This window comes from Penicillium cinerascens (assembly GCF_028974065.1).
Source record: "Penicillium cinerascens strain IBT 15544 chromosome Unknown scaffold_4_segment0_segment0, whole genome shotgun sequence".
Lineage (NCBI taxonomy): Eukaryota > Fungi > Ascomycota > Eurotiomycetes > Eurotiales > Aspergillaceae > Penicillium > Penicillium cinerascens.
In genome coordinates, this window is record NW_026695297.1 from 68,662 (window position 1) to 92,889 (window position 24,228).

Genomic DNA, 24,228 nt, shown 5'->3' on the forward strand with positions numbered 1-24,228 from the left:
TTGACGAATATGGGGTGCTCACATCATGTCTAGACGCGCATTTCGAAAGCTCTCTATTTTGACAGTGCTGTACGCAAGACATATAGAGATGTCTGACGCTGCCCCTTCTCGTCCTTTCATTTGGTGCTATACGCGACAAGGCGGGCGTAAATACCCAGGCGTCCACGAGAATCTTGACCATGCCCGCCTTCGCTCTGCAGAAAACCCGCTCGGAGCCATCAAGAAACTCTCAATTCATCAGATGCCACGCCATGGATATTTTCAAGGGTTGCGACTGGTTGATTCTTGACTGCGGGTCAGGCTAGCCCGATCTTGATACCTTCTCCATGTGAGCTAGAGTTTCTTCACGAATCTCTGCAGGTCGTGCTAAACTCATCTTCCAGGCTAACTCGACAAATCCATCGGCCTCCGACGGCGTCACATACTAGCGAAGTAGATGATACTTTTGCCGTCTAGTGGCGCTGGCCTACTGTCCATGATGTTGCATCAGCATCGAGTCTCATGGTGCTTGGATCGCCGAAATGGGATTGGGAGACGGGATCTTTGCGTTCTCGCCGTCTTGGTTATCTATTACGATATGAAAGACATTCAATGGGGCAGGATATAAAACCTATATAAAGCGTGTCCTCCCAGTGTAGCTATGGTCTTTCCTCTCACAAGCAAGCCTGTCTTCCGTCTTCCTCGCTCAACTATCCAAGCCTTCCATCGAAAATAGTCCTGTTAAGACAACCACCTCTATCATCACGATGAAGTTCTCAACCGCCATCCTGAGCAGCTCGCTCCTTGCAACTGCAGTCCTCGCAGCACCGCTGACTGACAAGCGTCAGGCCCGCAACATGGCTCGTTCAAGCAATCGTCAAAGCCATCCTCCTTACATCCCCGGCACCAACGAGATCCTCCACTTGAGCAAGACTTCGCACGAGCAGTATAGCTCGAACTGGGCCGGAGCTGTTCTCATAGGCACTGGATACAAGGCGGTCTCTGCGGAGTTTACCGTTCCTACTCCCAAGCGTCCGAGCGGCGGCTCCAAGCATAAGCAATACTGCGCTTCTGCGTGGGTTGGCATCGATGGAGACACCTGCTCCTCTGCAATTCTGCAGACCGGAGTCGACTTCTGTATCCAAGACAGTACGGTGTCCTATGATGCCTGGTATGAATGGTATCCCGACTATGCCTACGATTTCAGTGGCATCAGCATTTCTGCTGGGGACGTGATCAAGTTGTCTGTGGATGCCTCCTCCGACACCACTGGCACCGCTACTATTGAAAATGTTTCGAACGGGGAGTCCGTGACTCACACCTTCACCGGCGGCGTGGATGGTGATCTTTGCGAATACAATGCCGAGTGGATCGTTGAGGATTTCGAGTCGGGCAGTTCCCTAGTTCCGTTTGCCGACTTCGGCACTGTCACTTTTTCCAACGCCGAGGCTACCGACGGCAGCTCCACCGTTGGACCTTCCGGTGCTACCCTGATTGATATCGAGCAGAACAACGAAGTTCTTACCTCCAGCTCCATCAGTGGCAGCAGCGTTACCGTGGAGTACGTCTAAAGTACGTACTGCAAGCTGTGGGGTATCAATAGGCTTTCCGTTTGGAGTAGCCATGTACGAGGCTATCGGCGGAATAATCTGGACCTTTTGTAGTCGTCTCGTATCTTCTTCTACTCAGACGTCTCATGCTGCAAATGGAACCTCAATACAGATAAATTCGCATTACCTCCTTGTTTCAGCTGTTGAAAATCCTTATTTACACCCTCTTGTCGAATAAGGTAGAACGTCTGGCTATTTGCCAGTGAGCGCAGTGTCCAGAAGAGGCCCATATTAGTTAAAGCCAATAAAACTCGAAAGTATGGACCATTTGTGCGATCGATAGCCTTGTTTCGGGAAGTACAATCCTTCTTTTCTTCCGTACAATTGACCCTGGTTTCCGGGCATCTCATGTCCAGCTAGTCATATCTTTACTCCATTGCTCCTTACATCCTCATTTTGAAAGGGTTTTATATGGTCTCGAGGAATATGCAGATGGCCGTGTTGCTGAGACAAGAAGCGAGAAGATAATTCCAAGATTTGAATCGTCCACGTCCAGTATGAGACACATATTGTGTGCCCAGACCTAAAATGACCTCCTACTTTAGGCATTTGCCAGCAATATTTCCATAATCGCAGGATTGGTTTTCCGCAAATTTTCACTACCTCTAGTGCTCTTGTGATATTTCCTACATCTGATGTGTCAGAGGAAGATGTCCCGAAAAATTCAGCTGCTGACCCGGGTCATTCGGCAAACCAATTCCGTAAGGTCACAAAGAGCATTGGATGCTGCACCAAGTTATAGTAAGCTCCATACGGAAGAAGCTTCAGTACACTGAAATCTATTATTATGGATGAAGGGCGTGAATGATAGAACTTTTGTCGGCCGTTTTCGATGATGATACCCGCATAACTTTTTCTCACGGTCCTAATTTCCTCCAGGGTGACTTTTTCCCCGTTCTCGTTATATTGGCTGAGGACCTAAAGAAAATTAACTGCTGTCAGCTTAAAAAGCTCTGCTTGAATATTGCCTCCACTGACAAGTATTGACAGTGTTCCTTCTATCGAGCACTGGGCCAGTGGTTCGGGAGACGTTTCCTAGATTCCAGGGTGGCTTTACTGATATGGCAGAAGTATTCTGTATTCCAATAGGGAAACTTAAATCAATTGTTAAAAAGTCTCACCATACCTGCTTCGCAAGGTGGGAGGGTATGAATTTCTTCCTGGTCAGTGTATCTACTGATCATTGCATGTTGCTTGTTAGGCTGACGTTTTCTAGCAACAAAAGTGCGACGGAATAAACGTAGGTCGATTACCACTATTTCGTAACCGACATTGGCAGGAAAGATTGCAATACCTTCAGGTTGGGAGACTCCAAAGACCCGATTCGCGCGTTTTGTGGATCAATCAATCGTGGTGTAGACATCGCTTTCCTTTGGACGGAAGCTCTCCGGTCGCTGCAGTCGGATAGGTTACGGTGCCTTGCGCAAATAGGAACATGCCTAGATTTTCAACGAAGCTACGGCCAACTCTGGCTTAACCGCAACTACAAGAAGAGATTGGTTTATAAATTATCAAATCCTTTTGGCACATGTCATAGGCTTCTCAATTCAGCGACAGACCATTCATGATATCGATTTTGTATGATGACAGAGAACTATCAGAACAGTGTCCACAAGTGGCTCATTCGCCTAATGCCTGCAGGCCTCGAGAGCAAATTTCTGAAAAGATAATCGACCTGGAAGTAAAGGCGGATACTATTTTCCTTGTAGAAAGGCGACCAATCACAAAATACCCCGGTTAATCAACTTTGACAAAAGCGACATTTGACTGAAAGTTCCCACGGGTTGCCTTTCCCAGATCACTTAATTGGGATACAGTCACATCCGCCAGCGGCTTCTCCCAGACAGCGTGCCAGGTTCCCGCTGCATGAATGGAGTACTCATGCCCCTTCTGGAAGTGTATGCCAGGCAGATTCACAGTAAGGTCCAAGGTTTGGCCGGCGGATATCTCTACTAGGTCGTCAAGAGACAGCGGGAGCTTTCGTGATATTTTGATGGTGTCAAGTGGCAGGGTATCTCCGCTTTCAGTATCACAAACCACAAAGACACCTAGTACGCTGGCACGGGCATCCAAGGGGGAGCTCCACCTGAGGACCGTCACTGGGGATTCGGTGGGATTATAAATGGACACGGCGATGGGCACGACAAAAGGCGAGAGTGTATCTGTCGCTAACTGTTGAGAAACGAGGCTGATTTGAAGTCCTGCAGTAGACTGCATATCGACAAGAGAGTAAAAGAGGGTGAAGCAAGCGAGAATTAATGCCCTGCTAAGGTGCAGAGATCATCACGGGCTGAGCAGACTCACAGGGCAGATGGGTAGATGAGTTGAAGAAAGAAAAGAGAGTCAAGATCAGTCAGAGTCACGGGCGCGACTACTGGCTCGCTCAACCGGCATATGATGCCAACCTATAAAAGGCCCGACTTCGTATCTTCCCCAATGCAACCTCCCTGACTTGACACGGCTGCAGCCAAGGGCCACCCCATACCAAGTCCGAAATTTGGCTGAAGCCAAGCCAGAAAATGACTGAACTTCCCGTATTTAGTCTGAAGTAAAGTCTTGGACAGTCTTGGGGAGGCTTGGGTTGTATCTTGGCGCCGGAGTCCGACGACGATACAGGGTCCACAGGCTTGGCAAGCTTCCGGCGAGGACATCTACTTCAACCCGTCTATGGAGGTGGTTCAAGCAGAGAATAGCGGTGTTTCCCCCTCATTTTGTAATCCCATAACTATACAAGTTGAATGTTCGGTGCACGACTTTCGTCCCTCTCAGTTTACTTCCCTATGCCGGGTCGTAGGCAGTTACATCCCCGGGTCTTGGTTTCCTCTAGATGATCGTGCCCAGATAATTGATGAAACGAGCCCCGTGGTCACCAAACACGATGGCTTTCAGCATCATTTCACGACTATCTCAAACTCTCAAATCAATGGGTGATACGGGCTTCCGCCGGGCCAAGGCGATGCAGTCATTCAAGTGCGGGATTTCGGGTGCTCCAAGGCACTTCGAGATATTTACGGCCAGTGATAAGATCCGATTCAAGACCTCGCCAGCTCGATGGATAGTGATGAATGGGGTCGACATCCGTGACTTGCAGCGAGAGAATGCCACCTTCTCGACTTAGTTATCTTTGTTGGCGATCAGTTTCGTGCACGCTGGACCTCGGGGTTTTCTAGAGCGGGGGATATCTTTTGATATCGTAGGCAGATGCCCGGACCTTCTATAAAAAAGGGCGTGTTGCCCGGCTTATTCCAAGCTTTGAGAACCATCATCAAGTCGGTGGTATTCTAACCCGTCTTGAGAAATCGATCGATTCACGTTTCATCTCTGTTGTCCGCTATGCGTTTTACTGCCTTCTCTGCGGCCCTCCTGGCCCTCGCACAGCACGTATGCGCTTTGCCGGTCGAAAGCAACCAAGTGTCGGGCTTGGATGTCACCCTTAGCCAGGTGGGCCACACTCGCATCAAAGCCGTAGTGAAGAACGCCGGGAACGAGGAAGTGACCTTTGTACACCTTAATTTCTTCCGTGACGGTGCGCCTGTGAAAAAAGTCGCCGTTTTCAAAGATGGCATGCCTTCCGTTCCTGCGAAGATCTGACACGATGCTGATTGTTCACTTTAGACGCCGAAGTAGCATTTGAAGGCATCCGACGTCGTTTCAAACTTCAGGGCCTCACATCGGAGGCTCTCACAACCCTTGCCGTTGGAGAAACTGTGGAAGATGAGTTCGATATTGCCGTAACTAATGATCTATCTCACGGCGGGCCTATGACGCTGCGTTCTAGTGGCCTAGTGCCTCTGGTGAACAACGGTTCCGTCTCCGGCTACTTGCCTTACCAATCGAACGACCTCGAGATTGAAGTGGATGCAATGAAGGCATCCCGAATCACCAAAGCAATCAACCCGCTCACTCGCCGTACTAAGGAGAGCTGCAGTGATTCAAGCCGGAAGGCCGCCCTCGACAGAGCGCTGAAAAACACCGTGTCTCTGGCCAACGCCGCGGCGCAGGCCGCGCTTTCCGGTTCTGCATCCAAGTTCAGCGAATATTTCAAGACGACATCTAGTTCGACTCGCCAGGTTGTGGCCGCTCGACTCCGGGCAGTGGCAAAGGAAGCTCAGTCGACCACCTCCGGTTCCACCACATACTACTGTACCGATGTATATGGCTATTGTGAGACAAATGTGCTGGCTTACACGTTGCCCTCCCTGAACGCGATTGCGAACTGTGACATCTACTACTCGGATCTGCCCGACTTGACGAACACTTGCCACGATCAGGACCAGGCCACCACAACCCTGCATGAGCTCACCCACGCTCCGGGGGTGTACAAGCCTGGGACGGAAGACCTGGGGTACGGGTACTCGGCCGCCACGTCTCTCAGCAGCAGCAATGCCGTTCTGAATGCAGACTCGTATGCTCTATACGCCAATGGTATGTTTTGCAGTTTTCTCAAGCTCTCAGTCCACCGATGCCAGGCTAACCTTAGGATAGCGATCAGCCTCAAGTGCTGAAAGGGGTATTCCGCAAGCCGTAGTCAAGTTGGGAAGATGCAAGAGATGTGGAAATAAACAAGGTGCTTGGTGTATGTGAAGCAATGCGGATTCAAATGTATTAGGTCGATCTGAGGTCGGAATTGGTGGAACTTCGTTGGAAATGGCTCTCCTTAGGAAAACTGCCGCTGTCCAAATGTAGTGAGTCGTACTATCCAAACTCATTTCCGCCGAGTGAAGTATCTGAAAATATCGCACTACCCACGAATATTCCCTGTAACACCACGTAGCGTGCTATTGCGTAGCTGCAGGTCCAACTTCACGCGGAACCAAAAACCCTGCAGGAAACACGCGTCGCTCTATATCCCGGCTTTCAAACTTTGATACACATCGTCCGGGCGCTCCAGGGATAAAAGATTCCGCCACCATCTTCCTATGGTCAGCAATGCCAACAGAAAGGGGCCCGGTTATTTGCGGTCCAAAATGTATACCCAGTGGAATACCTCGGGGGTGTAGGCCGCCGAGGAGACGTCGCCCGACGGCGCTTTCAACGGTGTGCGCGAGCGCAATGACCAATACTCCGCAAGGAATGGCAGGTTATCAAAGCGCAGGGTCGAGTATGAAAGCGCAATCCATGTGGTGTTCTTGTGTGTCAACGGAGCGAGATGCAAAGCTAGCGCCTCGACTGGAGACAAAGTGACGGCCGGGACGCTGGGGAGAAATTTCTGCACGGTGGGACAGATGCTTGACAGATCGTCTGCGTGCGAAATGTTCCGGTCGCTGAAAGTGGCAATAGCATCGCTCGTACTTTTGTCCAAAATCACATCGAAGGGTGCAAATGGAGCCAAGGTGGAAACATGATCCCAGGAGAGCAAGTCGGCGCATAGCCAATGCATCGCCTGGTCGGGGGCTTTCTGTCGTTCGGCTTTTTGACCGATGCGAACGGCTTCGGCGGAGAAATCTACATTCTGCAGGAGAGATGCGCGTGAGAAATCTGCGAGCCCGAAGCCGAGAAAGAGTAATGCAGTGTATCAGACTTACGACTATGCCGCTTCCCATCCAGTCCCGCTCCGTACATGCATCTCGCAGCTTCATTCCCAGCTTGGAAACGCCGGGCCCCAAGTGCAAGACGCGTGGTGCACCTTCGAAGTCGGGCCGGCCTTCCAAATCTGATAGGACCACGTCCAGGAGCGCCTCGCCCGAATTCAGCCATTCGCCGACATCACGACCGGTGGCGAACCTAAAATCCCAGAACTTAGGGTCGTCGTAGTCCGGGGCACCTGCACCTTTGCTGTGCATTCTCCCCGGCTCTGCCATAGCTGCGCGATAGGACGAGCGCATTGCAGCCTCGGCGCAAGTTCGGCACGTTGTCACGTGACCGTCCTCGGTGGAAGAACGCCGCCGTGCGACGTTGATTTTGGATGTTTCGTATTATCCTGGTGCTTCAACGTTTTATACACGAACGGTCTGTGGTAGTCACGGATTTGTCATTTGCGATGGTAAGATAAATGTATTTAGGACTTGCCTTCGCGCTGGGTACTAGAGTTAGATGTATATATCTCTTTACACAAGGCACTTGCTTCGACGCAAACTACGTAGATACAAATGAATATCAAAATACGCGGCCGTAGACGGTATCCCCTTCAGTGCGTACATTGAAATGGTCCTTTACTCAAGCCACGGTCTACGACGCGATGGGCTCCGTCTCGGATATCATTTTCTCCAACATTGAACTGTCCGGCATCACCGGCTCTGTGGAATACGATTCAACTCAGGTCTACATTCTGTATGGCGACGACAGCTGCAGCGATTGGACTTGGGAGGGCGTGGATATGAGGGGCGGCAGCACGAGCGACGTCTGCGACTGCGGATCTTCGGTGCGTCTTGCTGAACAGGGAGGGGGTTTGTGCGTGGGCAAACAGTACTTTTGCGTGCATATCGGCTTCCAACTCAATACCGAAAGTGTACTAACGTGGTTGCGCCTCGTATCAGGGGGGAGGTTCGAGTCTATCTCTCCTGCAGAATATCCTAATTGGAGAATCAAATAACCACTCGACTTTCCAAGGCCCCGCATCTTTCGCATGTTCTCGGTGGGCCACGGCACGGAACGCGTCCAGACTCGGCGTCCCGTCTGTTGATACTCTTGCATCACTGCGGACTGCATAGGTAGAAGACCCAACCACCCCCTGTATCGCTAGCGTCAACTCCCGAGTTGATCTATGTGGTATAGCTATAGTTCGTACTTCCTCCCATCCATGCAGGACGGCCCTTTTTTTTCCCATATTCTTGATTGCACGGACCGCTTTATTGGCTCGGAGACGCTTTCCCCGGCGATCGGCGAGTCACCGCAGGCGTTGGCCCGTCCTCCGTGCGCCCAGTTGCCACGAACCCTCTTTTCTGCTCGCGGATGCGGGACTGTCAATCCGTGCCAATCCATCAGACGGTATCACTGGTTGGCGAGAGCTCAGACGGCGCGTTGCGGGGCAGTCAAATAGCCAAAGCTGCTGCACAATTCCATCGTGGCCTCCTTTTTCATTCTTCACCCCCACCTTCTCTGTTATCGCCTATACACTACCGTGGGCACCTCGCTATGGAGGACAGGCGGAGCGCAATGGAACAGATCGCCGTGGTATGTCTTGCATCTTGGTCTTTGTCTTTGTTTTTGTCGCGACTGACCGAATAGGACCCGGACGTGTATTCGGCCGACGGTCCTTACTACCCGGATGATTGGCAGTCGTAGGTCACCCCATTCATCGCGATCATCTTAGGAGTTTTACTGACGGCGTAGGGAAACGACCTCTATCGGTTCCTCGATCTATCGGGGTCTGATGGAGAACGGTCGACGGTAGGTATTTCGGCCACCAGAATCACGGTCGGGTTCGCTGATCGCGTCTAGATATCAAAACCTGCGCCACCAGGATTACTTGTAAGGGAAACGAACCGTTCTGGAATTCCGGGATCCGTCTGACTTCGATTAGAATTCCTTCGGACGATCAAATGTTCGAGTCATACGAAGCTGGGTATGCGACATCGGCCTGATGACGATTCTTACTGACCCAATTCTAGCCACTTGGTTGCGCTCGTATTGGACTCGGATCGTGAGAACCCTTTATTCCGTGCTCCCGTCCGCGATGCGCGGCAGATTCTCGATATTGGAACCGGCAAAGGCATCTGGGCCATGTAGGTCCCACGTGTGCTCTACCTCTATTTCAAATGACATGCTCACACTATCTCAGTGATGTTGCCGATATGTTCCCCAATGGTAGGCTTGCTATGATTCCTGATCATCTGGACCGAGCGCTGACTAGTTCTAGCGACCGTTCGAGGAGTTGACCTCTTCCCGCCTCCGGTTTCTTGGATGCCGCCCAACTGTGTGTTGGAAGTCGACGACATCCTCCAGGAATGGACCTGGCGCGAGCCCTTCGACCTGATTCACATGCGTATTATGATCGGCTCTTTCGACCCGGCCGAGTGGGATCGGGTCTATAAGCAATGCTACGAGTGAGTGTCGTGATGCCGTGGCATTCGAGTCGACCGAGTCTGACGATTTACAAATAGCAATCTGCAGCCTGGCGGATGGATCGAACAGCTGGAAGCCAGTCCCCGTGTCGAGTGTGACGACGGCAGTTTGCCCGAGGACAACATTCTTCACACCTGGGGTCCGAACATTTTCGCCTGTGGTGAAGCTGCCGGCCGTGAATGCGACACTCTCGACACAATGCATGAAGCAATTCAGAAGGCTGGCTTTGTGGACATCCAAGACATCACCTACAAATGGCCGATTGGGCCATGGGCCCGCGACAAGCGCTTCAAGGAGGCCGGCACAGTCAATTTCCATCACTGGATGTCTGGCATGGAGGGCTGGTGCATGTGGTTGTTGACCAAATTCGGCTCCCCTGAGCCGTGGACCAAAGACGAAGTTCTCGTATACGTGGCCAAGCTGCGTAAGGAGCTCAAGAACCCGCGGTTCCACATCTACCAACGCGCGTAAGTCTTCATCGGATGAAGATCTCGTACTTGGTTCGGACTAACGAATACTCAGCCGACGTGTGTGGGCACGCAAGCCATTCCCTGATGAGGTCGAGCGGTCTGCAAAAACGCAGGAAGGGTCTGCCGGAAAGTCAGATATCTCTGGTGGGAAGCACTAAGAAGCTACCTAGGTAGCCGGGCCGGATTGCCCCTTCAGGATCCCGAGCCTCGCATATCCGTGTATATATCATGCCCGAGATCTCATGAGTTGCGGCCATCAATGTACTCGCTAGGGGATGGAATGCTCTATTCATTTTGATTTTGTATAGCCAATAAGGCTTTGGAGCTAATGGGATTCTACATTTGTTTTCAGCCAATCAAGCTCCTGGACAACACTTGAGCGTACTAATGCAAATCTCCGTGTTTTGGTTTGTGGAGACTCGCAAGGATCATGGGCGGGCCTTGGTCTCTCATCCGCACGCTCCTTGCGAAGAACTCCAGGTAGTAGAAAATAGGCCACTAGCGGCCACCTGGGCAATCATTTCGTCCTCGACCACAAACTTGTTTTCCGAGAGATTAGGTTCAAACCGACGACTGTCTAGGTGTTTGGTCACCCGAGCCGATGATTGGCCCATCGCGAGGAATGTCCAGACCTGACATCACCATCATTGCGATCGCGCCCGGCCAGGATTTTAACTAGAGGCTGCAGTGCTTTATAATCTACACATATTTGTGGCATCGGCCGTTGATTTCTGATGCCCCTGTCAACCAGCCCTTCTCACGATGTCGGGAAGCCCGGCAAGAAAAAAGGTCGCTATCATCGGGGCTGGGGCCGCTGGCATGGTACGGACCCCTTAAATTGGTTCACGAGCTTCTTGGACTAATATATATCGTGGCTCGCAGTCCTGTGCGGCGACCTTAGCTAATCATCCCGACAAGTTTGAGGTGACGGTGATTGACATTGATTCCCATACTGGGGGCCAAGCAACCTCCATCACCCTCGATGAGTCCAAGTATGGGGCAAAGTGGCTCAATGACGGTGTGCAGGGCGGATCAGCCATATTTCGACACACTTTCCGCTTCTTTCGCCGCTACGGTTACGAGCCGCAGCCGGTAAAGCTCCAGGTCTCCTTTGGCAAAGGTCGCGATAGTTTCTGGACCAATGTGTTCCCCAGTCCTCTGGTGGATCGGCATTCACGAGAAATCAAAAAGCTAGGCCGTGTCTTGAGATACATCAAGTACCTGATGCCTATTCTTGGTGTTTTACCGGTCAAGTTTATCCTGCGCCTGTTCTGTTTCAGCAAAGATTTCAGCAACAAGATGGTTTTGCCTCTCTTGGCACTGTTCTTAGGGACCGGAAATGAGACTCCCAATGTGTCAAGTGTGCTCTTGGAGCGCCTGTTCGATGACCCCCAAATGAAGCTCTGGGAGTACGACCCAGACACTTTGTTACCAAATCTGCCAATTATGTTCACATTCCCTAACTTGGGGAGCTTTTATGAGGACTGGGCCGCGGACCTTCGTTCAGGAAAGATTGATATTCGATTAAATACTTCTGTCAAAGTGCTTGAGCGAGGCAAGAATGGTGTTATTTTGCAGACCCAGAAACATGGCAGCAACAACCACGACACCGAGCCCTTCGATGACCTGGTCCTTTGCTGTCCCGCAGACGAGGCAAAGAAGCTCTTGGGTCACCATGCGACATGGCGCGAGAAATACGTCTTGGGAGGCGTCAAGTTTTTCACCGACATCACGATCACCCACTCCGACTCGACTTATTTTCAGAACATCTTCGAGGCTCAATATGATCCAGCGCTATGTGCACAGTCATCTACAAAAGAGCGGAAAGACCAACTTCAGTTTGCCAAGCAGAGACCTGTCTGCCAGAATGACGGATGGCTCGGGTTTAGACCGATGTATTACACTCATTCTTTTGCCTCGGATCCGGACAAGATCGAAATGGGATTTGACTGTACTAATTATCAGCACCAATTCCGCGAGAATATTGGAGAGGGCCAGTCAGCTTTGCCTCTGAACGAGCATGTTTTTCAAACTATTTTTTTGAATGATCAACATCAAGACCTTTGGACTTGGAATGATATTGACCAGTCCAAAATCATCGGAAGGAAATGGTGGCATCAGTTTGGTCACAGATGGCAACACTATTTGCGTGTTATACCCGGGATGATGTTCATCAATGGCCAGAACAGAACATTATATGCCGGAAGTTGGACTATGGTCGTGAGTGATATCCCTTCCTACATGTTCAGTTCGGCACTAACTTGATTCAACTCAAGAATATGCACGAGATTGCCTGCATCTCCGGAATTGCAGCAGCGTATCAATTAGGAGCCACATATGAGCCGTTTGACGACTTTGCAGAAGACTTTTTTGCCAAATATCTGTTTGTCTGCCATGGGACACGTTACCGAAGAACAAAAGCGAAGGACACTTGAGAAGTCCCTGGCAATTAAAGGACATATCGTAAACTCTCGATTTCATGATCTGTCTTGTTGGACAGCTCGTCTTGCAGTTCGTCTGCCTCGGTCAACTCTCTTGGCAATCCGCATAGCCGGTCGCGCCCGCGGTTCTCCCGCACATAAAATCAGTACGGACAAATGAGGAAGAAGATGCCAAACCCCAACCCGGACAGGGCTGCTTTGATAGCAGTCTACCGTGTTAGCTCGAATGTCCCACAAGCAGATAGCGGATCACTCACCGGGTAGTTGGGGTCTTCGGAAGGAATGCAGAATTGAGGACCGACAACACACAGTACTCCAGGAACATCAACGCAATCACGGTACTTTTCTTGGTGAATCCGGCCACGTTCGAACTAATGATACTCAGCGATAGGGGAATGTTGGCAGCAAAGACCGCTCCCAAGCAAAGACCAACCATCTTCCCACGCGGTTCTCATCGTCGAGCTTCCAGATGAGGATCATGCTAAGCATCGAGGTGGTTGTGCTCAGGATCATCATAAAGATTCGGGATAAGGGGGCTTATGTCGCAAAACCGGAGGTTGAAAGAAGAAAGACAAGCTTTGCAGCCCCAATAGGCATCTGGACCAGAAGGGCCTTGGGCTTGCCGTATCCAAACCCAGTAATGATGATGGACGAGAAACTAGTGATACCGCCATTGCAAAAATTCACGCAAAGGATGTATAGCACCAGAAACCAGGTCTGAGGGTCTTTGATGGCCATCAGCACTTGGCTCCATTTGAACTTTCCAGTATCTATGACACCGGTTCTGTTCTTGAGCGTTCGTTGCCGGGCAATCGCTTTCTCGGTCTTGTTGAAGAAGATCGCATTTGCTGGCAAGTCGGGTAGAAAGGCAAAAAGCCCAAATCCGTAGGCAGCAGTGGCAGCACCGAGAATCAAGAAAAGCAACTGCCAATTATTAATTGTGGTACTCTGGGAGATGATAATACACGCCGTAGGACGATCAGATCGCTGCGCCGCGGTTCACATCATCGGCCAATCTAGGGCAGCCACCAGTGATCGTAGCTGCCGAAGCACCACCCTACTGTAGAGGGTGGCATGTAAATTCAGGACTGCTCGGCTTCAGTGTTGATACCCATTGTTCTTGGCCGTTCCTGACGGGGCCGAGATTAGGGATCTGTCATCATCGGGCAGTCCAGCCAATACGGGAGTCGCGTCGGCAAGCAACCCCCTTTCCTATCCGCAAGAGCCAAAACAGAAGGAGTCGGATGATAAATCCATGGCCGTCATGGAGTCACCGTGCTTTACCCCACAGATTCAAGCGTGGGAAGAGAGACCCACCAAATTGCCGAGTAGCTATGATTTACTCGCTCGCCAACCCGAAGTCTTAGCGGTATGATTCCGCTTTTGTCCTGCACTGACTCTAGTGAATTGTCAGCAATTGTCAGCAAACCCCAAGCGAAGAGTAACAGATAGGACGTTGGCCATGAAGGATAGGGTAGGATCCCCTCGGATGTGACGCAAGCTAGCGGCCCCCCTTCTGGACTCTCGTGTGTTAAAGGAACAATATTTCCCCCAGTTCCCGTGGAGTAGTGTTCTTTCTACCAGCCGAGTCTTTGTCCCATACTTTGAATTGAACCATGACTCTCTCGACAGTGGGAACCGACGATGTACGGGATTCTGTAGATGCGGCTCTTGCAACGCTCGAAGAGTCCCTGCGCCAAGTGAACCACGAGGTAAATAACCAGATCGAAAGCTGGGGGTTTTTTGAGTTCCATTTTGCAGATGGTTAATCCGCAACGTGCTTGATAGATCTGGTCTCACCCTGAGCTCGCTTACGAGGAGCATCGTGCTCATGATACCATTTGCGATTTCCTTGAGAAGCAGGGATTCATGGTTACACGCCATGCCTACGGGCTCGATACTTCGTTTGAAGCTTTAAGCGGATCGGGTGGACGGTTAATCAACTTCAATGCGGAATACGACGCACTCCCCGGCATCGGACACGCTTGCGGCCACAACCTCATCGCCACCAGCAGTATCGCGGCCTTTCTAGCCCTTTCATTTGCATTGAAAAAATTCGGTATTCCCGGACGGGCACAGTTACTGGGTACACCGGCGGAGGAAAATGGAGGCGGAAAGGCCAAGCTTATCGACGCGGGGGCGTACAAGAACGTGGACATTTCTCTCATGGCGTATGTTGAACCCCCAGCTGCCAACTACATTCCAACATGCCGGGCGAGATGCTGATGGCGTGAGGCTAGACATGGCGGACCCAAAAAAGTTTTTCCCGACCAGGGAGCTGCCGACGGAATTGCTGGGACGCTGATGAACGCCCGCAAGAATATCCACTGCGAGTACACGGGCAGAAGTGCACATGCAGGCGGCAACCCGTGGGATGGAATCAATGCCCTGGATGCCTTGGTGTCATCCTACAATAACGTTGCCGTGTTGCGACAGCAGCTTTTGCCGGAGCAGCGCGTTCACTGTGCCTTTATGGATACCCCGAAAGTGGCCAACGTGATCCCAGAGTCCACCAAGGCCTTCTGGCAGGTTCGGAGCCCGTCGCTCAAGGGACTTGACAGTCTCGTGGCCAAAGTACGCAATTGTATTGAGGCCGGTGCACTGGCGACGGGATGCCAAGTGTCAATCAAGGAGTAGGTTTACTTCACGTTCCCCCTACTCTCCCCGCGATTGTCATTGACACGACGTAATGCAGGGAGGAACTTTACACTGACGTGCGACTGAACGATACTCTCTGTGAGCGATATGTACTCCACATGGGAGAATATGGCCGAAAGGTCTTGAAGCGCCACGACAAGGTACTGACGGCCTCGTCGGATATTGGTACGTCATGCCACATCTAGAGTCACTCCCAGAAGCAGAATTGACGGAATTGACCTTGTTGCCAATAGGAAATGTCAGCTACGTGACGCCAACTCTGCATACAATGTTTGGGATCCCTACTCCGGAAAACACCTTCCCCCATCACCCTAACTTCGCCGCGGCGGCCGGAACGGACGAGGCGCATGTAGAGGCTGTAGTCGTGGGTAAGGCACTGGCGCTGAGCGGGTGGGATATGATCACGGACGATGCCTTATTCAAGACGGCACGACAACAATGGCAGGACGAGATTGCACGCGAAGACTAGAATAGCTATAGTATAAATTCAGGTCGCCCTGAAATATACACGGTGATGTCAGACTCGGCTGGTTTTCGGCATGTAAAACGTGGCATCGGCATTTGGAGTTGGTGCCTCCGGCCTCGGCTCCCCGCATTATCTCTTATCTCGGTTTTCTCTTTTTTCCTACCAGACAACTCTCCGATGCCTGCAGATTGGCCCGTGTAGACCCGTGGACCTAGAGAGAGAGGTGGGGGATTGAAATATTCATGTCCGGACGCAACGCGCCGCGCTCAAAGAATGGTCGGTGTGCTTTTCCCCCTCAAACCCGCTTGCCACTGACCCGATGTCGGCTTCGACTCAGGCTGCAGTACCTGCCGTCGACGCAAGGTGAAATGCGGCGAAGAGCGCCCAATCTGCAACCGCTGTTTGAATCTCCGCCTGAGTTGTGAATGGGGAGTGCCGGTGAAGCGCGGCCGCGGCGCGCATGTCCGACATCTCCAGCCGGCCCCCAGTGGTGCGGACCAGCTTCTCTGGCCCGCGCCTGATGGGGTCGATGTCCTGGACATCCCAGATGCGCTACTCGCTGGCCTCTCCCCGGTCTCCTGGCTGGGTGACACGGTGCTTCTCGAGCCTCCCCAGGTCGCTCCTTTCTACCCGCCCGTCGCCCCGGCCCGAATCTCGACCCCCCTCTACCCATCGTTGAGCACCGACGAGATTGTCTGCGCAAACTCCCTCACGCTTACAGAGCATGATCGAAAGTATTTTCAGTACTTTCCCTCCTCGTCTATCATATATTATTATATGAAAGGATGGAATTGGAGTAGCTTCTGCTACCTCTATCAAGGCCCCGCCGCCACCAACAAGGTGATCATGCGGATGATTCTGGCTCTGTCTGCCAGTGACATGCATCGGTCCGGGCTGGTGGTGCAGTCTCCAGGTCGGCCCACGGCCGAGAACCACGGAAGATATCACTACAATCTCGCGGTGAAGGAGTTTCGGCAGCTTCTAGAGACCCCCCGGCGGCACGTCTCGCTAGAAGAGCTCGAGATCATCTTTGCCACTATGTTTCTCATGGTCACCTACGAGTGGCAGTTCGGCCATTCGGTACGTCATCTCCAGCTTCATCTGCACGGAGTACGGTCGCTTCTGGAGTCACATCCGCAGCTCTTCCGACTCAAAGATGTCAACGATGTGTTTCTGTCCCCCGAGAGGGCCGACGACAATGCATCCCCGGCGGATGGAGCTGTAACGAAAGTCTCCTTCATTCCGGAGCAGTTCCTTCTATGGATATTGTGAGAACCCTGTTGGGATCTTTAGCCCGTATGTCTCATCACTAACAAAGCCCAGATACATCGACGCCAGTTGCCAGCCAATGGGCCTGACAGAGTCCTTGAATGACTATGTCATGCAGTCGAAGAATCCAGCACTGAATCCAGATCACTTGCACCAATGCGCTCGCCTCTGGGGCCGTTGCTTCTGGGGTGAGCAATATCCAGATCAGGAGGTCCTGGATGACATCGAAAATTATCGAGCACTGGAGCTGTTACATGCCGGTTTTCGTATGCGCTATCGGACTTGGAGGGTTTTGGTGGACTCTGGGGCTGGTACCGAATCCGGAGAGTCACTTTTCCAAGATATTATCGCTACTCGTGATGTACGCGTTCCTTGTGTGGCTTCCCCTGGCTCCTTCCTACATGCTGATTTGTGATTCAGAAATACTCCGATCTCTTCATCACTGCGAAGTTTGCTGGCGCCGTCTCGGCTCGACGTACCCTCAACACCATTTACATGGCCGTATGTATCTTCTATGCACAGATTATTCTCCACCGCCGGCTGCTCTGCGTGGATAGTTTGCCGTCGGCCATCCACCGGCAAGCCACGGCCGGTATCGTGGACATCGCCCGCAAGCAGTTTGCATCCGATCCAAGGCTGCTGCGTCGCTTGCATTGGCCTCTATTGATGGCCGTTATTGAAACGGATGACCCCAACCACCAAGCGTGGTGTCGACAACGCCTGTTCGAATTCCGTGACTTTCATTCGGAGTACCTGTGGGCCAATGAGGTGGCCGATCAGGTTCTGGCCCAGCAGGACGCGAGGCAGGGCCTCTACGTGAATCTGGCCGACTTGTTGCGTCAGCGATTCAAAGTACAATGACGCATCGTGGAACCTTTGTATATCTAGCTGTAATTCTATAGACCTTCTATGACGTGCTTGGTGATGCAGGACCCCTTGGATTTCTACCTTAGGGACTATTTTCCAGGAAATATGCATCATATGCAACCTCTCCTTGGGCTCTGGTAGCGCGCCCAATGATGACCCGATGGTTCATCCACTTGTACTTCTCGTGGCCCGTTTCAACCTTGACGTGAAGATGAAACCAATATTGGCTGGGGTCAACTGGGCCGCCTTCCATTAGGGCTCGGAGGACCTCGGGAGGGCCTGCTCGGGTCCCTTCGGTGCTATCAATGCCAGTCAGTGGTGGATTTGCTTCCGAGACAAGGTTACTCAACTGACCGAATGTAGAGGAATGCCCCATCATCACTCTTGATCACATAATTGGTATTCACGTGGGTCGTCTGGTCCTCCTCTACCAGCCTATACAGTATGAGACTCCTGTCACCGAGATTGTCCATGAACCTACATGAAATCTGCACCCCCGGGCACAACTTCCCCGTTGAGATTGGGCCCGCGTACGGAGCCCGATTTGATCGGCACGCATCGCCGACGACCGTAAGGACCGTGGCCGACCTCCATAGGCGGACCAACCGCACAGCGAAGAGTAAAGAGATGGCTCAGCTTTGGTGGTGGTGCGATGGTCTCCATTGTTGCCTTGTCTGAAGTCTGAAGGGAGAGGTGAACGAGGGGTCGAAGACGTGGGACCTCTCCACTAGGGTCCTTCCGGTGGGATTGACGGAGGATATAGTCCTCCCACAATCGATATTTGATGTTTAATGGAGGGGCGCACTGAAATTTTTATTTTATTTTTGTCCCTCTAGGCTGATTTCGATGGCTTTGTTTACGACTTCGGGAGCCGAACGTATCTCCGGTGTTGCTTATTAGTAACTTAATCCACAGTAACCGAGTAGCCTATACCAAACCGAGTCTGATCTATTGCGACAACAAACGGTCTTTGAGTTAACAACTCACGGGCCTATCAAATCCAATGGATTAAATCAATCAAATACAGATCACCTGGCGCAAGCTGCCGACAGCTTGCCAATGTTGACATCGTCTACCAGGTAGGTTTCGTAGAGGTTCCCCTGGCCGTTCCGCTGTTTCCGAAGATCTATTTTCAAGGTCTATATGGGCATTCGAGCAGCACTCACTACTAAATTGACATGGATGATCATTGCAGTCTGAGATGGATACGAAATCCACAATGGAATATTTCGCCGGCGATCTACTTATCTTCGCCCTCGATTGTCCCAAAATTTCTATACACGATTTTGAACCCATGAGATGCCGCCAAAAGAAAATCGCTGTGCACGCAGGCGCGGGGCCCGTTCGCATATGCAGATGGGGGATTCGAACGTATTTAGTTGAACACAACGGTCTTATGTCCATTGAGCAATACGCGCCGCTCGGTAACGTACTTCACGGCCGTGGCGAGCACGTTACTTTCGACGTTGCTACCGGCGTGAGTCAGCTCCTTGGGGCTCATGCCGTGGTTAACCCGGACGACGTTTTGTTCGATGATGGGGCCCTCGTCAAGATCACTGGTGACGAAATGGGCAGTGGCCCCGATGATCTTCACGCCGCGGTCATAGGCTTGGTGGTAAGGCTTGGCCCCCTTGAAAGAGGGCAGGAAGCTGTGGTGAATGTTGATGATGCGCCCGGACATGGCCTCGCACAGCTTCGGGGACAAGACCTGCATGTAGCGGGCTAGCACGACCAGATCAATGTTGTGCTCACGCACCAACTCCAGGACCTTGGCCTCCTGCTGAGCCTTGGTATCGGCAGTCACGGGGAGATGGAGGAAGGGAATCTTGTAAGTGGCCGCGAGGGCCTCAAAGTCGGGGTGGTTGGAGATGATCAGAGGAACCTCAATGTTCAGCTGGCCGGTGGACTGGCGGAAAAGAAGGTCGTTCAGGCAGTGGCCGATCTTGGAGACCATGATGAGCACGCGAGGCTTCTGTGTGGTGGGGTGGATCTCAAAGTCCATCGAGAAGGATTGCGCCGTAGGCTCGAAGGCGGCATGCAGCTTCTCGATGTCTGGCACCTCTTCGCTACCTGTAGCAGGCGCAAACTGCATGCGCATGAAGAAGCGTTGAGAGGTAAGATCGCCGAATTGTGACGAATCAATGATGTTGAGGTTGTGCTGGACAAGGAAGCCCGTCACGGCGTGCACGATGCCGGGGCGATCGGGACCCGAAAGGGTCAGAATGAAGCTGGGAGCCATGTTGAAATTGAGCAGAGAACGGGTGTTGAATCCCTTGAGGAAGCGCGATTTCACAACAATCGAGCAATGAGCAGAATCGCAAATTGATCCGTAACTGAAAATCCCACCATCCCACTTTCCGCCGATCGCGGCGATGACTCATCCGATCCGCCCCGCCAGGCACTAAGGCCCGGAGCTTAACGGATTTAAGCATACTTGCACACGTTTTCACTTCTTTCTCACTTCCATCAGTCCTCGGTTATCTTGAGATGCCTTGCACGTGTTGAGCGGTTGAGGGAAATCAGAGCTTTCTGTCGGACATCTAGTGAACCCCCCCTTGAGAATTATCTTCGTCGGATTTCATTCAACCGACATCACCTGCGACGCTAATGCGAACAACCCCGGCAGGCCCACCTCGCCTCCGTGTCCGCGGGGTGTTCAATGCCTTTCTTAGTTGGGAATAAGAACAAATGATGGCACTGTTCAGGTACGGTCGTCAGACCGTGATGCCGTACATGGTGAGCTCCGTCTACAGTTTCAGATCTGCCTGGGCGGCTCCGTCCTGAGATGAACATGAAAGGACACTACAGTTCATGATCAAAATGTTCCATTGATCGTTCCAAGCATCAAAACACTTCAAGATCGCCAATTTGAATATTACTTGCTCAAGATGGCTACTAGGAGATAGGGTGCCACGGGTTTGAAGAAAGATGATGCAAGATGCCGAGCTCTCGGGGCCTGGAATGAGACAAAGAAATCGAACTCGACATTCCTGAACCAATTTTCGTCTTCCAGGGAGGGAGATGGTTGCAATAATAATGCCTCGGACTACAAGGTCGGATGAAACTGTCCTGAAGATGCCCTCATTACCGACGTGTTCAGCCATCACCGGTGAAAGTCCGTGTCTGGTTTGGTGTCATTCTTATGAGCGAAGGGAAGGGAAGTGACGCTAAGCTTACGAAACCATAGAAAGCGGGTTGGGGTACGCGTGTATGTAGTGAGTTCGCTATAGGATAACTAGTATTCCCATCTTTCGAGAGTGATCCCATCTGATGAATCAATTGTAGTTTAGGTAAAGATACTGGGCCATCATGAATCATTCAATAGAAAAAGAAGCGCCAAACGCACTCCACTATATACAGATGAGATTCTAGCCGGGCTCAAAGGGGAGTATTGTACATGGTTCCTCCTTCTACCCGGCGGTTAACAGACGTTTCCATATCCAAACCCTTCAAAGGAAAGCGACACATCCTTCAAGTTTCATTATTGAAGGGCGGCGACCAATTCATCAACGCTCTTCATTTCACGTCCATTGTTCTCGCCCACATCCAGGGCAACTAGGAACCGGCTCACACAGTTGTATCCGGCAATGCCGGTAGTGAGCTCGACGATCTCACGATCGTTGAAACCAACGGTCTGAAGCTGCGCAAACACCTCGTCCTGGACGGTGATTGAGCGGGTCATCTGGTCGGTATAGCGCAGGACCGCGCGCTGCTGTGGGGTGAGTGCACTACTCTCCAGCTGGGCGAGGTCCCCCTCAGTAGTAGAGGGCAAGGTCCGGGCAGCCTGAAGTTCTTCGGCTTTGACCCCACCTTTCAATGCCAGCGGTGCATGAGCATTCCACTCGTACACGGCGTGATTGAGCACGGCCACGCGACAAACTGCCAGTTCGAGGATGCCGGAGTCGACGATCGTACGCGAGCGAATCGCACCCATGAAGCTATTCCAGCCGTCTGCCACCGGCGGGCTGTGCAGCAGGGACAGGTCTAGCGGAATCAAGGGACGCGGGTTTCTACGCGCGGCGATGCGGGCGTAGATGTCTGCCGTGTCGGCGGCCGCATCGGGCGGCGGGGTGGAGGGGGCGTAAGGAAGCCGCATGGTGTGTATTTGGATTTTGTTGAAGGGTTTGATGCGACTGGAGAGAGCGAGTCTGCGAGCATACATCGACCTGTCGAGCAATCGACGTCTCAAGGTCTCGCGCTATGCCACAGGAGATTGCATGAACCGAGCGGTTGTCGGTTTGTCGCTGCAGTGGGGGGGGCTGTCCGGCGGATAAGTGCTTTGCCGGTTAATTCTTCCTTCGACACGGGGGAAGTCGACGGCCAGGAGTTTCAGATTCGAGTTGATATACGTCCGGTACACATTCAAACCTGCATCAACTTCAATGTTATAATATATCTCAATTCCCACCGCAACTGATGCTGACTCGTCGCGGGATTTGATAACGTTTGGAGTATACGGGCGTGAATAGCGGCCACTACGAAAAAACATGCCACGAGAGCCTTTCAACGATCGGCATAGCTTAAAACTTTACCGGCCAGTAGCTTCCGAAGAAAACTTCTGTCGTACCTAAGGAATGAATGAGTCGAATATGATTGCCAGTAGTCTATTCACCAACACCAAGACAGTACGTCATCACACCCCAGGGACTCTCTTCCATCTGAAAAGGAATTCGAGTTGGATATCTTTTTGAATGTCTTTCTAGATCTATTCGGAAGGTCTCCTAGAAAAATGTCGAGCTAGCATATCTGCAATTGCGAATGGTGTTTATTTCCCCATGGCCATTATCAAGGCGGAGAATGACACTCGGCAGCAGCCGGACCAACTCCCGCGAGCCGGGATTGCACTTCCCTCAGTGCCGTGTTTTTGGTTCGCCGGTGTCGTCACTCGTCTCCATACCTCGTTGTTTTTGGGGAGCCACTCACGTCGGTCGTTGTGATGCCCCAGAACGCGCGCCTGGTTAAACGCATCTGCCATGCGCGTGCCGCCCTTCGGTGCCGGGGTTACTCTCGCCCCGCACCCGTTGCCCGAGACTGTATAGCGTCAACTTTTTCTTTCGTATGATCAGACCCAGAACCTGCAAGGCATTTGCCTTTTCCTCTCGATTCTCTACTCGATATTTCTCCCACACAGCTGCCGCCGCCATGAAGCACCATCTGATGGTCGGGACGTGGACCGTTCCCGGGCGTATCTACACCGTGCAATTCGACGACGAGGCCCTCACGCTGGAGCTGCTAAAGACCACCAATATTCCCGAGGCCGAGCCTATCTCCTGGATGACTTTCTCCCACGACAAGAAGGCCATCTACGGCGCCGCGATGAAGAAGTGGAACAGCTTCGCCGTCAACAGCCCAACCGACATCGTCCATCAGGCGTCCCATCCGGTTGCCGGACACCGTATGTATACATTCGCCTCGATTATCTCAATTGTCTTCCGCTGACCCGGTCTGCTTGCTTTTCACCAGCCCTGGCCCCAGGCAGTGAAACCAACACCCGCGCCATCTTCGTGCTCGCGGCACACAAGCCACCCTACAACGTGTACGGCAACCCCTTCTACAAGTACGCCGGCTTCGGCAACGTCTTCTCGGTGAAGCCCGACGGAGCCCTGGATGCCAATGTCCAGAACTACGAGTATCAGGAGAACACGGGCATCCACGGCATGGTGTTCGACCCCACCGAGACCTACCTGTACTCCGCAGACCTACAGGCCAACAAGATCTGGACACACAAGAAGGATGCGGAAACCGGTCAATTGACTCTGGTGGACTGCCTGGAGGCTCCGGCCTCCGATGATCACCCGCGCTGGGTCGAGATGCACCCTAGCGGCAAATACCTGTACGCCCTGATGGAAGCGGGTAACCGCCTGGCCGTCTACGTGATCGACGAGCGCACTCACAAGCCGGTCTTTACTCACATCACCTACCCGTTGCTCCCCTCCGGTAAGTGCAATCATCCACGATGCACACCCACACACACCCACACAGACACCGTCAGAATCTGACTCGATCCTCTTAGGGCTGCCGCCCCGTAACAAGTACCGCGGAGACGTGACCTTCACCACCCGCAGCGGCGAGTATCTCTTCGCAACCACGCGGTCCAACCACTTCGACGTGACGGGCTACATCACCGCGTTCAAGCTAGGACCCAGCGGTGAAATTGAGCGCCAGCTCTTCATCAACCCCACTTCGACCAGCGGCGGCCACTCCAACGCCGTCAGCCCATGCGACTTCAGCGACGAATGGGTGGCACTGTGCGACGACCAGCTGGGTTTCGTCGAGATGTATCGCTGGCGCGACGAGACCCTGGCCCGCGTGGCCCGAGTTGACATTCCGGAGCAGGGCTTTGGCATGAACGCGATCTGGTACGATTAATGATATAGATATGCAGCCGTAAATTTTCCATGTAGACATGAATTGATTTGAGTCAAACACACCCGGAGTGGATATAGTAAAACGAGAATGCGGGG

At 52.3% G+C, this 24,228-nt stretch overlaps 17 protein-coding genes across 17 annotated transcripts; 9 read left to right on the top strand and 8 right to left on the bottom strand.

Moving 5' to 3' along the window:
• Positions 1-746: 746 nt before the first annotated feature.
• N7498_007952 (A4/G1 family peptidase) lies at positions 747-1,550 on the top strand (the record flags this gene model as incomplete). The annotated part of the gene is made up of 1 exon (XM_058455014.1): positions 747-1,550. The coding sequence occupies one exon, from the start codon at positions 747-749 to the stop codon at positions 1,548-1,550; it is 804 nt and encodes a 267-aa protein (XP_058305002.1).
• A 720-nt stretch (positions 1,551-2,270) lies between these two features.
• On the bottom strand, positions 2,271-2,952 carry N7498_007953 (uncharacterized protein; the record flags this gene model as incomplete). Its single annotated transcript, XM_058455015.1, is given in 4 exon segments — positions 2,271-2,507; positions 2,523-2,624; positions 2,711-2,801; positions 2,861-2,952. 4 exon segments carry the CDS (start codon positions 2,950-2,952, stop codon positions 2,271-2,273), a joined length of 522 nt encoding a protein of 173 aa, XP_058305003.1.
• A 374-nt stretch (positions 2,953-3,326) lies between these two features.
• N7498_007954 (uncharacterized protein) lies at positions 3,327-3,806 on the bottom strand (the record flags this gene model as incomplete). Its single annotated transcript, XM_058455016.1, has 1 exon — positions 3,327-3,806. One exon carries the CDS (start codon positions 3,804-3,806, stop codon positions 3,327-3,329), a length of 480 nt encoding a protein of 159 aa, XP_058305004.1.
• A 661-nt stretch (positions 3,807-4,467) lies between these two features.
• N7498_007955 (uncharacterized protein) lies at positions 4,468-4,707 on the top strand (the record flags this gene model as incomplete). The annotated part of the gene is made up of 1 exon (XM_058455017.1): positions 4,468-4,707. One exon carries the CDS (start codon positions 4,468-4,470, stop codon positions 4,705-4,707), a length of 240 nt encoding a protein of 79 aa, XP_058305005.1.
• Positions 4,708-4,922: 215 nt separating this feature from the next.
• mep20 (uncharacterized protein) lies at positions 4,923-6,094 on the top strand (the record flags this gene model as incomplete). The annotated part of the gene is made up of 3 exons (XM_058455018.1): positions 4,923-5,151; positions 5,205-6,014; positions 6,075-6,094. The coding sequence occupies 3 exons, from the start codon at positions 4,923-4,925 to the stop codon at positions 6,092-6,094; spliced, it is 1,059 nt and encodes a 352-aa protein (XP_058305006.1).
• A 446-nt stretch (positions 6,095-6,540) lies between these two features.
• Positions 6,541-7,390, bottom strand: N7498_007957 (uncharacterized protein; the record flags this gene model as incomplete). Its single annotated transcript, XM_058455019.1, has 2 exons — positions 6,541-7,041; positions 7,115-7,390. 2 exons carry the CDS (start codon positions 7,388-7,390, stop codon positions 6,541-6,543), a joined length of 777 nt encoding a protein of 258 aa, XP_058305007.1.
• A 377-nt stretch (positions 7,391-7,767) lies between these two features.
• On the top strand, positions 7,768-8,121 carry N7498_007958 (endopolygalacturonase C; the record flags this gene model as incomplete). The annotated part of the gene is made up of 2 exons (XM_058455020.1): positions 7,768-7,975; positions 8,096-8,121. 2 exons carry the CDS (start codon positions 7,768-7,770, stop codon positions 8,119-8,121), a joined length of 234 nt encoding a protein of 77 aa, XP_058305008.1.
• A 542-nt stretch (positions 8,122-8,663) lies between these two features.
• Positions 8,664-10,221, top strand: N7498_007959 (class I SAM-dependent methyltransferase; the record flags this gene model as incomplete). Its single annotated transcript, XM_058455021.1, has 10 exons — positions 8,664-8,702; positions 8,757-8,809; positions 8,862-8,918; positions 8,970-8,999; positions 9,052-9,093; positions 9,140-9,253; positions 9,310-9,335; positions 9,388-9,574; positions 9,632-10,060; positions 10,116-10,221. 10 exons carry the CDS (start codon positions 8,664-8,666, stop codon positions 10,219-10,221), a joined length of 1,083 nt encoding a protein of 360 aa, XP_058305009.1.
• Positions 10,222-10,825: 604 nt separating this feature from the next.
• On the top strand, positions 10,826-12,498 carry N7498_007960 (putative flavin-containing amine oxidasedehydrogenase; the record flags this gene model as incomplete). The annotated part of the gene is made up of 3 exons (XM_058455022.1): positions 10,826-10,885; positions 10,946-12,283; positions 12,313-12,498. 3 exons carry the CDS (start codon positions 10,826-10,828, stop codon positions 12,496-12,498), a joined length of 1,584 nt encoding a protein of 527 aa, XP_058305010.1.
• Positions 12,499-12,647: 149 nt separating this feature from the next.
• N7498_007961 (uncharacterized protein) lies at positions 12,648-13,017 on the bottom strand (the record flags this gene model as incomplete). The annotated part of the gene is made up of 3 exons (XM_058455023.1): positions 12,648-12,713; positions 12,762-12,875; positions 12,949-13,017. 3 exons carry the CDS (start codon positions 13,015-13,017, stop codon positions 12,648-12,650), a joined length of 249 nt encoding a protein of 82 aa, XP_058305011.1.
• Positions 13,018-13,041: 24 nt separating this feature from the next.
• N7498_007962 (uncharacterized protein) lies at positions 13,042-13,580 on the bottom strand (the record flags this gene model as incomplete). Its single annotated transcript, XM_058455024.1, has 2 exons — positions 13,042-13,428; positions 13,566-13,580. The coding sequence occupies 2 exons, from the start codon at positions 13,578-13,580 to the stop codon at positions 13,042-13,044; spliced, it is 402 nt and encodes a 133-aa protein (XP_058305012.1).
• Positions 13,581-14,120: 540 nt separating this feature from the next.
• Positions 14,121-15,631, top strand: N7498_007963 (M20 family metallopeptidase; the record flags this gene model as incomplete). Its single annotated transcript, XM_058455025.1, has 5 exons — positions 14,121-14,216; positions 14,293-14,675; positions 14,745-15,137; positions 15,200-15,327; positions 15,396-15,631. The coding sequence occupies 5 exons, from the start codon at positions 14,121-14,123 to the stop codon at positions 15,629-15,631; spliced, it is 1,236 nt and encodes a 411-aa protein (XP_058305013.1).
• Positions 15,632-15,870: 239 nt separating this feature from the next.
• N7498_007964 (Zn(II)2Cys6 transcription factor) lies at positions 15,871-17,758 on the top strand (the record flags this gene model as incomplete). Its single annotated transcript, XM_058455026.1, has 4 exons — positions 15,871-15,904; positions 15,966-16,896; positions 16,952-17,258; positions 17,318-17,758. The coding sequence occupies 4 exons, from the start codon at positions 15,871-15,873 to the stop codon at positions 17,756-17,758; spliced, it is 1,713 nt and encodes a 570-aa protein (XP_058305014.1).
• Positions 17,759-17,846: 88 nt separating this feature from the next.
• Positions 17,847-18,427, bottom strand: N7498_007965 (DUF3237 domain-containing protein; the record flags this gene model as incomplete). The annotated part of the gene is made up of 3 exons (XM_058455027.1): positions 17,847-18,063; positions 18,119-18,199; positions 18,246-18,427. The coding sequence occupies 3 exons, from the start codon at positions 18,425-18,427 to the stop codon at positions 17,847-17,849; spliced, it is 480 nt and encodes a 159-aa protein (XP_058305015.1).
• A 712-nt stretch (positions 18,428-19,139) lies between these two features.
• On the bottom strand, positions 19,140-20,003 carry N7498_007966 (formyltetrahydrofolate deformylase; the record flags this gene model as incomplete). The annotated part of the gene is made up of 1 exon (XM_058455028.1): positions 19,140-20,003. The coding sequence occupies one exon, from the start codon at positions 20,001-20,003 to the stop codon at positions 19,140-19,142; it is 864 nt and encodes a 287-aa protein (XP_058305016.1).
• A 1,242-nt stretch (positions 20,004-21,245) lies between these two features.
• N7498_007967 (carboxymuconolactone decarboxylase family protein) lies at positions 21,246-21,860 on the bottom strand (the record flags this gene model as incomplete). The annotated part of the gene is made up of 1 exon (XM_058455029.1): positions 21,246-21,860. One exon carries the CDS (start codon positions 21,858-21,860, stop codon positions 21,246-21,248), a length of 615 nt encoding a protein of 204 aa, XP_058305017.1.
• A 1,046-nt stretch (positions 21,861-22,906) lies between these two features.
• On the top strand, positions 22,907-24,133 carry N7498_007968 (lactonase family protein; the record flags this gene model as incomplete). The annotated part of the gene is made up of 3 exons (XM_058455030.1): positions 22,907-23,159; positions 23,228-23,701; positions 23,778-24,133. The coding sequence occupies 3 exons, from the start codon at positions 22,907-22,909 to the stop codon at positions 24,131-24,133; spliced, it is 1,083 nt and encodes a 360-aa protein (XP_058305018.1).
• Between the last annotated feature and the right edge of the window lie 95 nt (positions 24,134-24,228).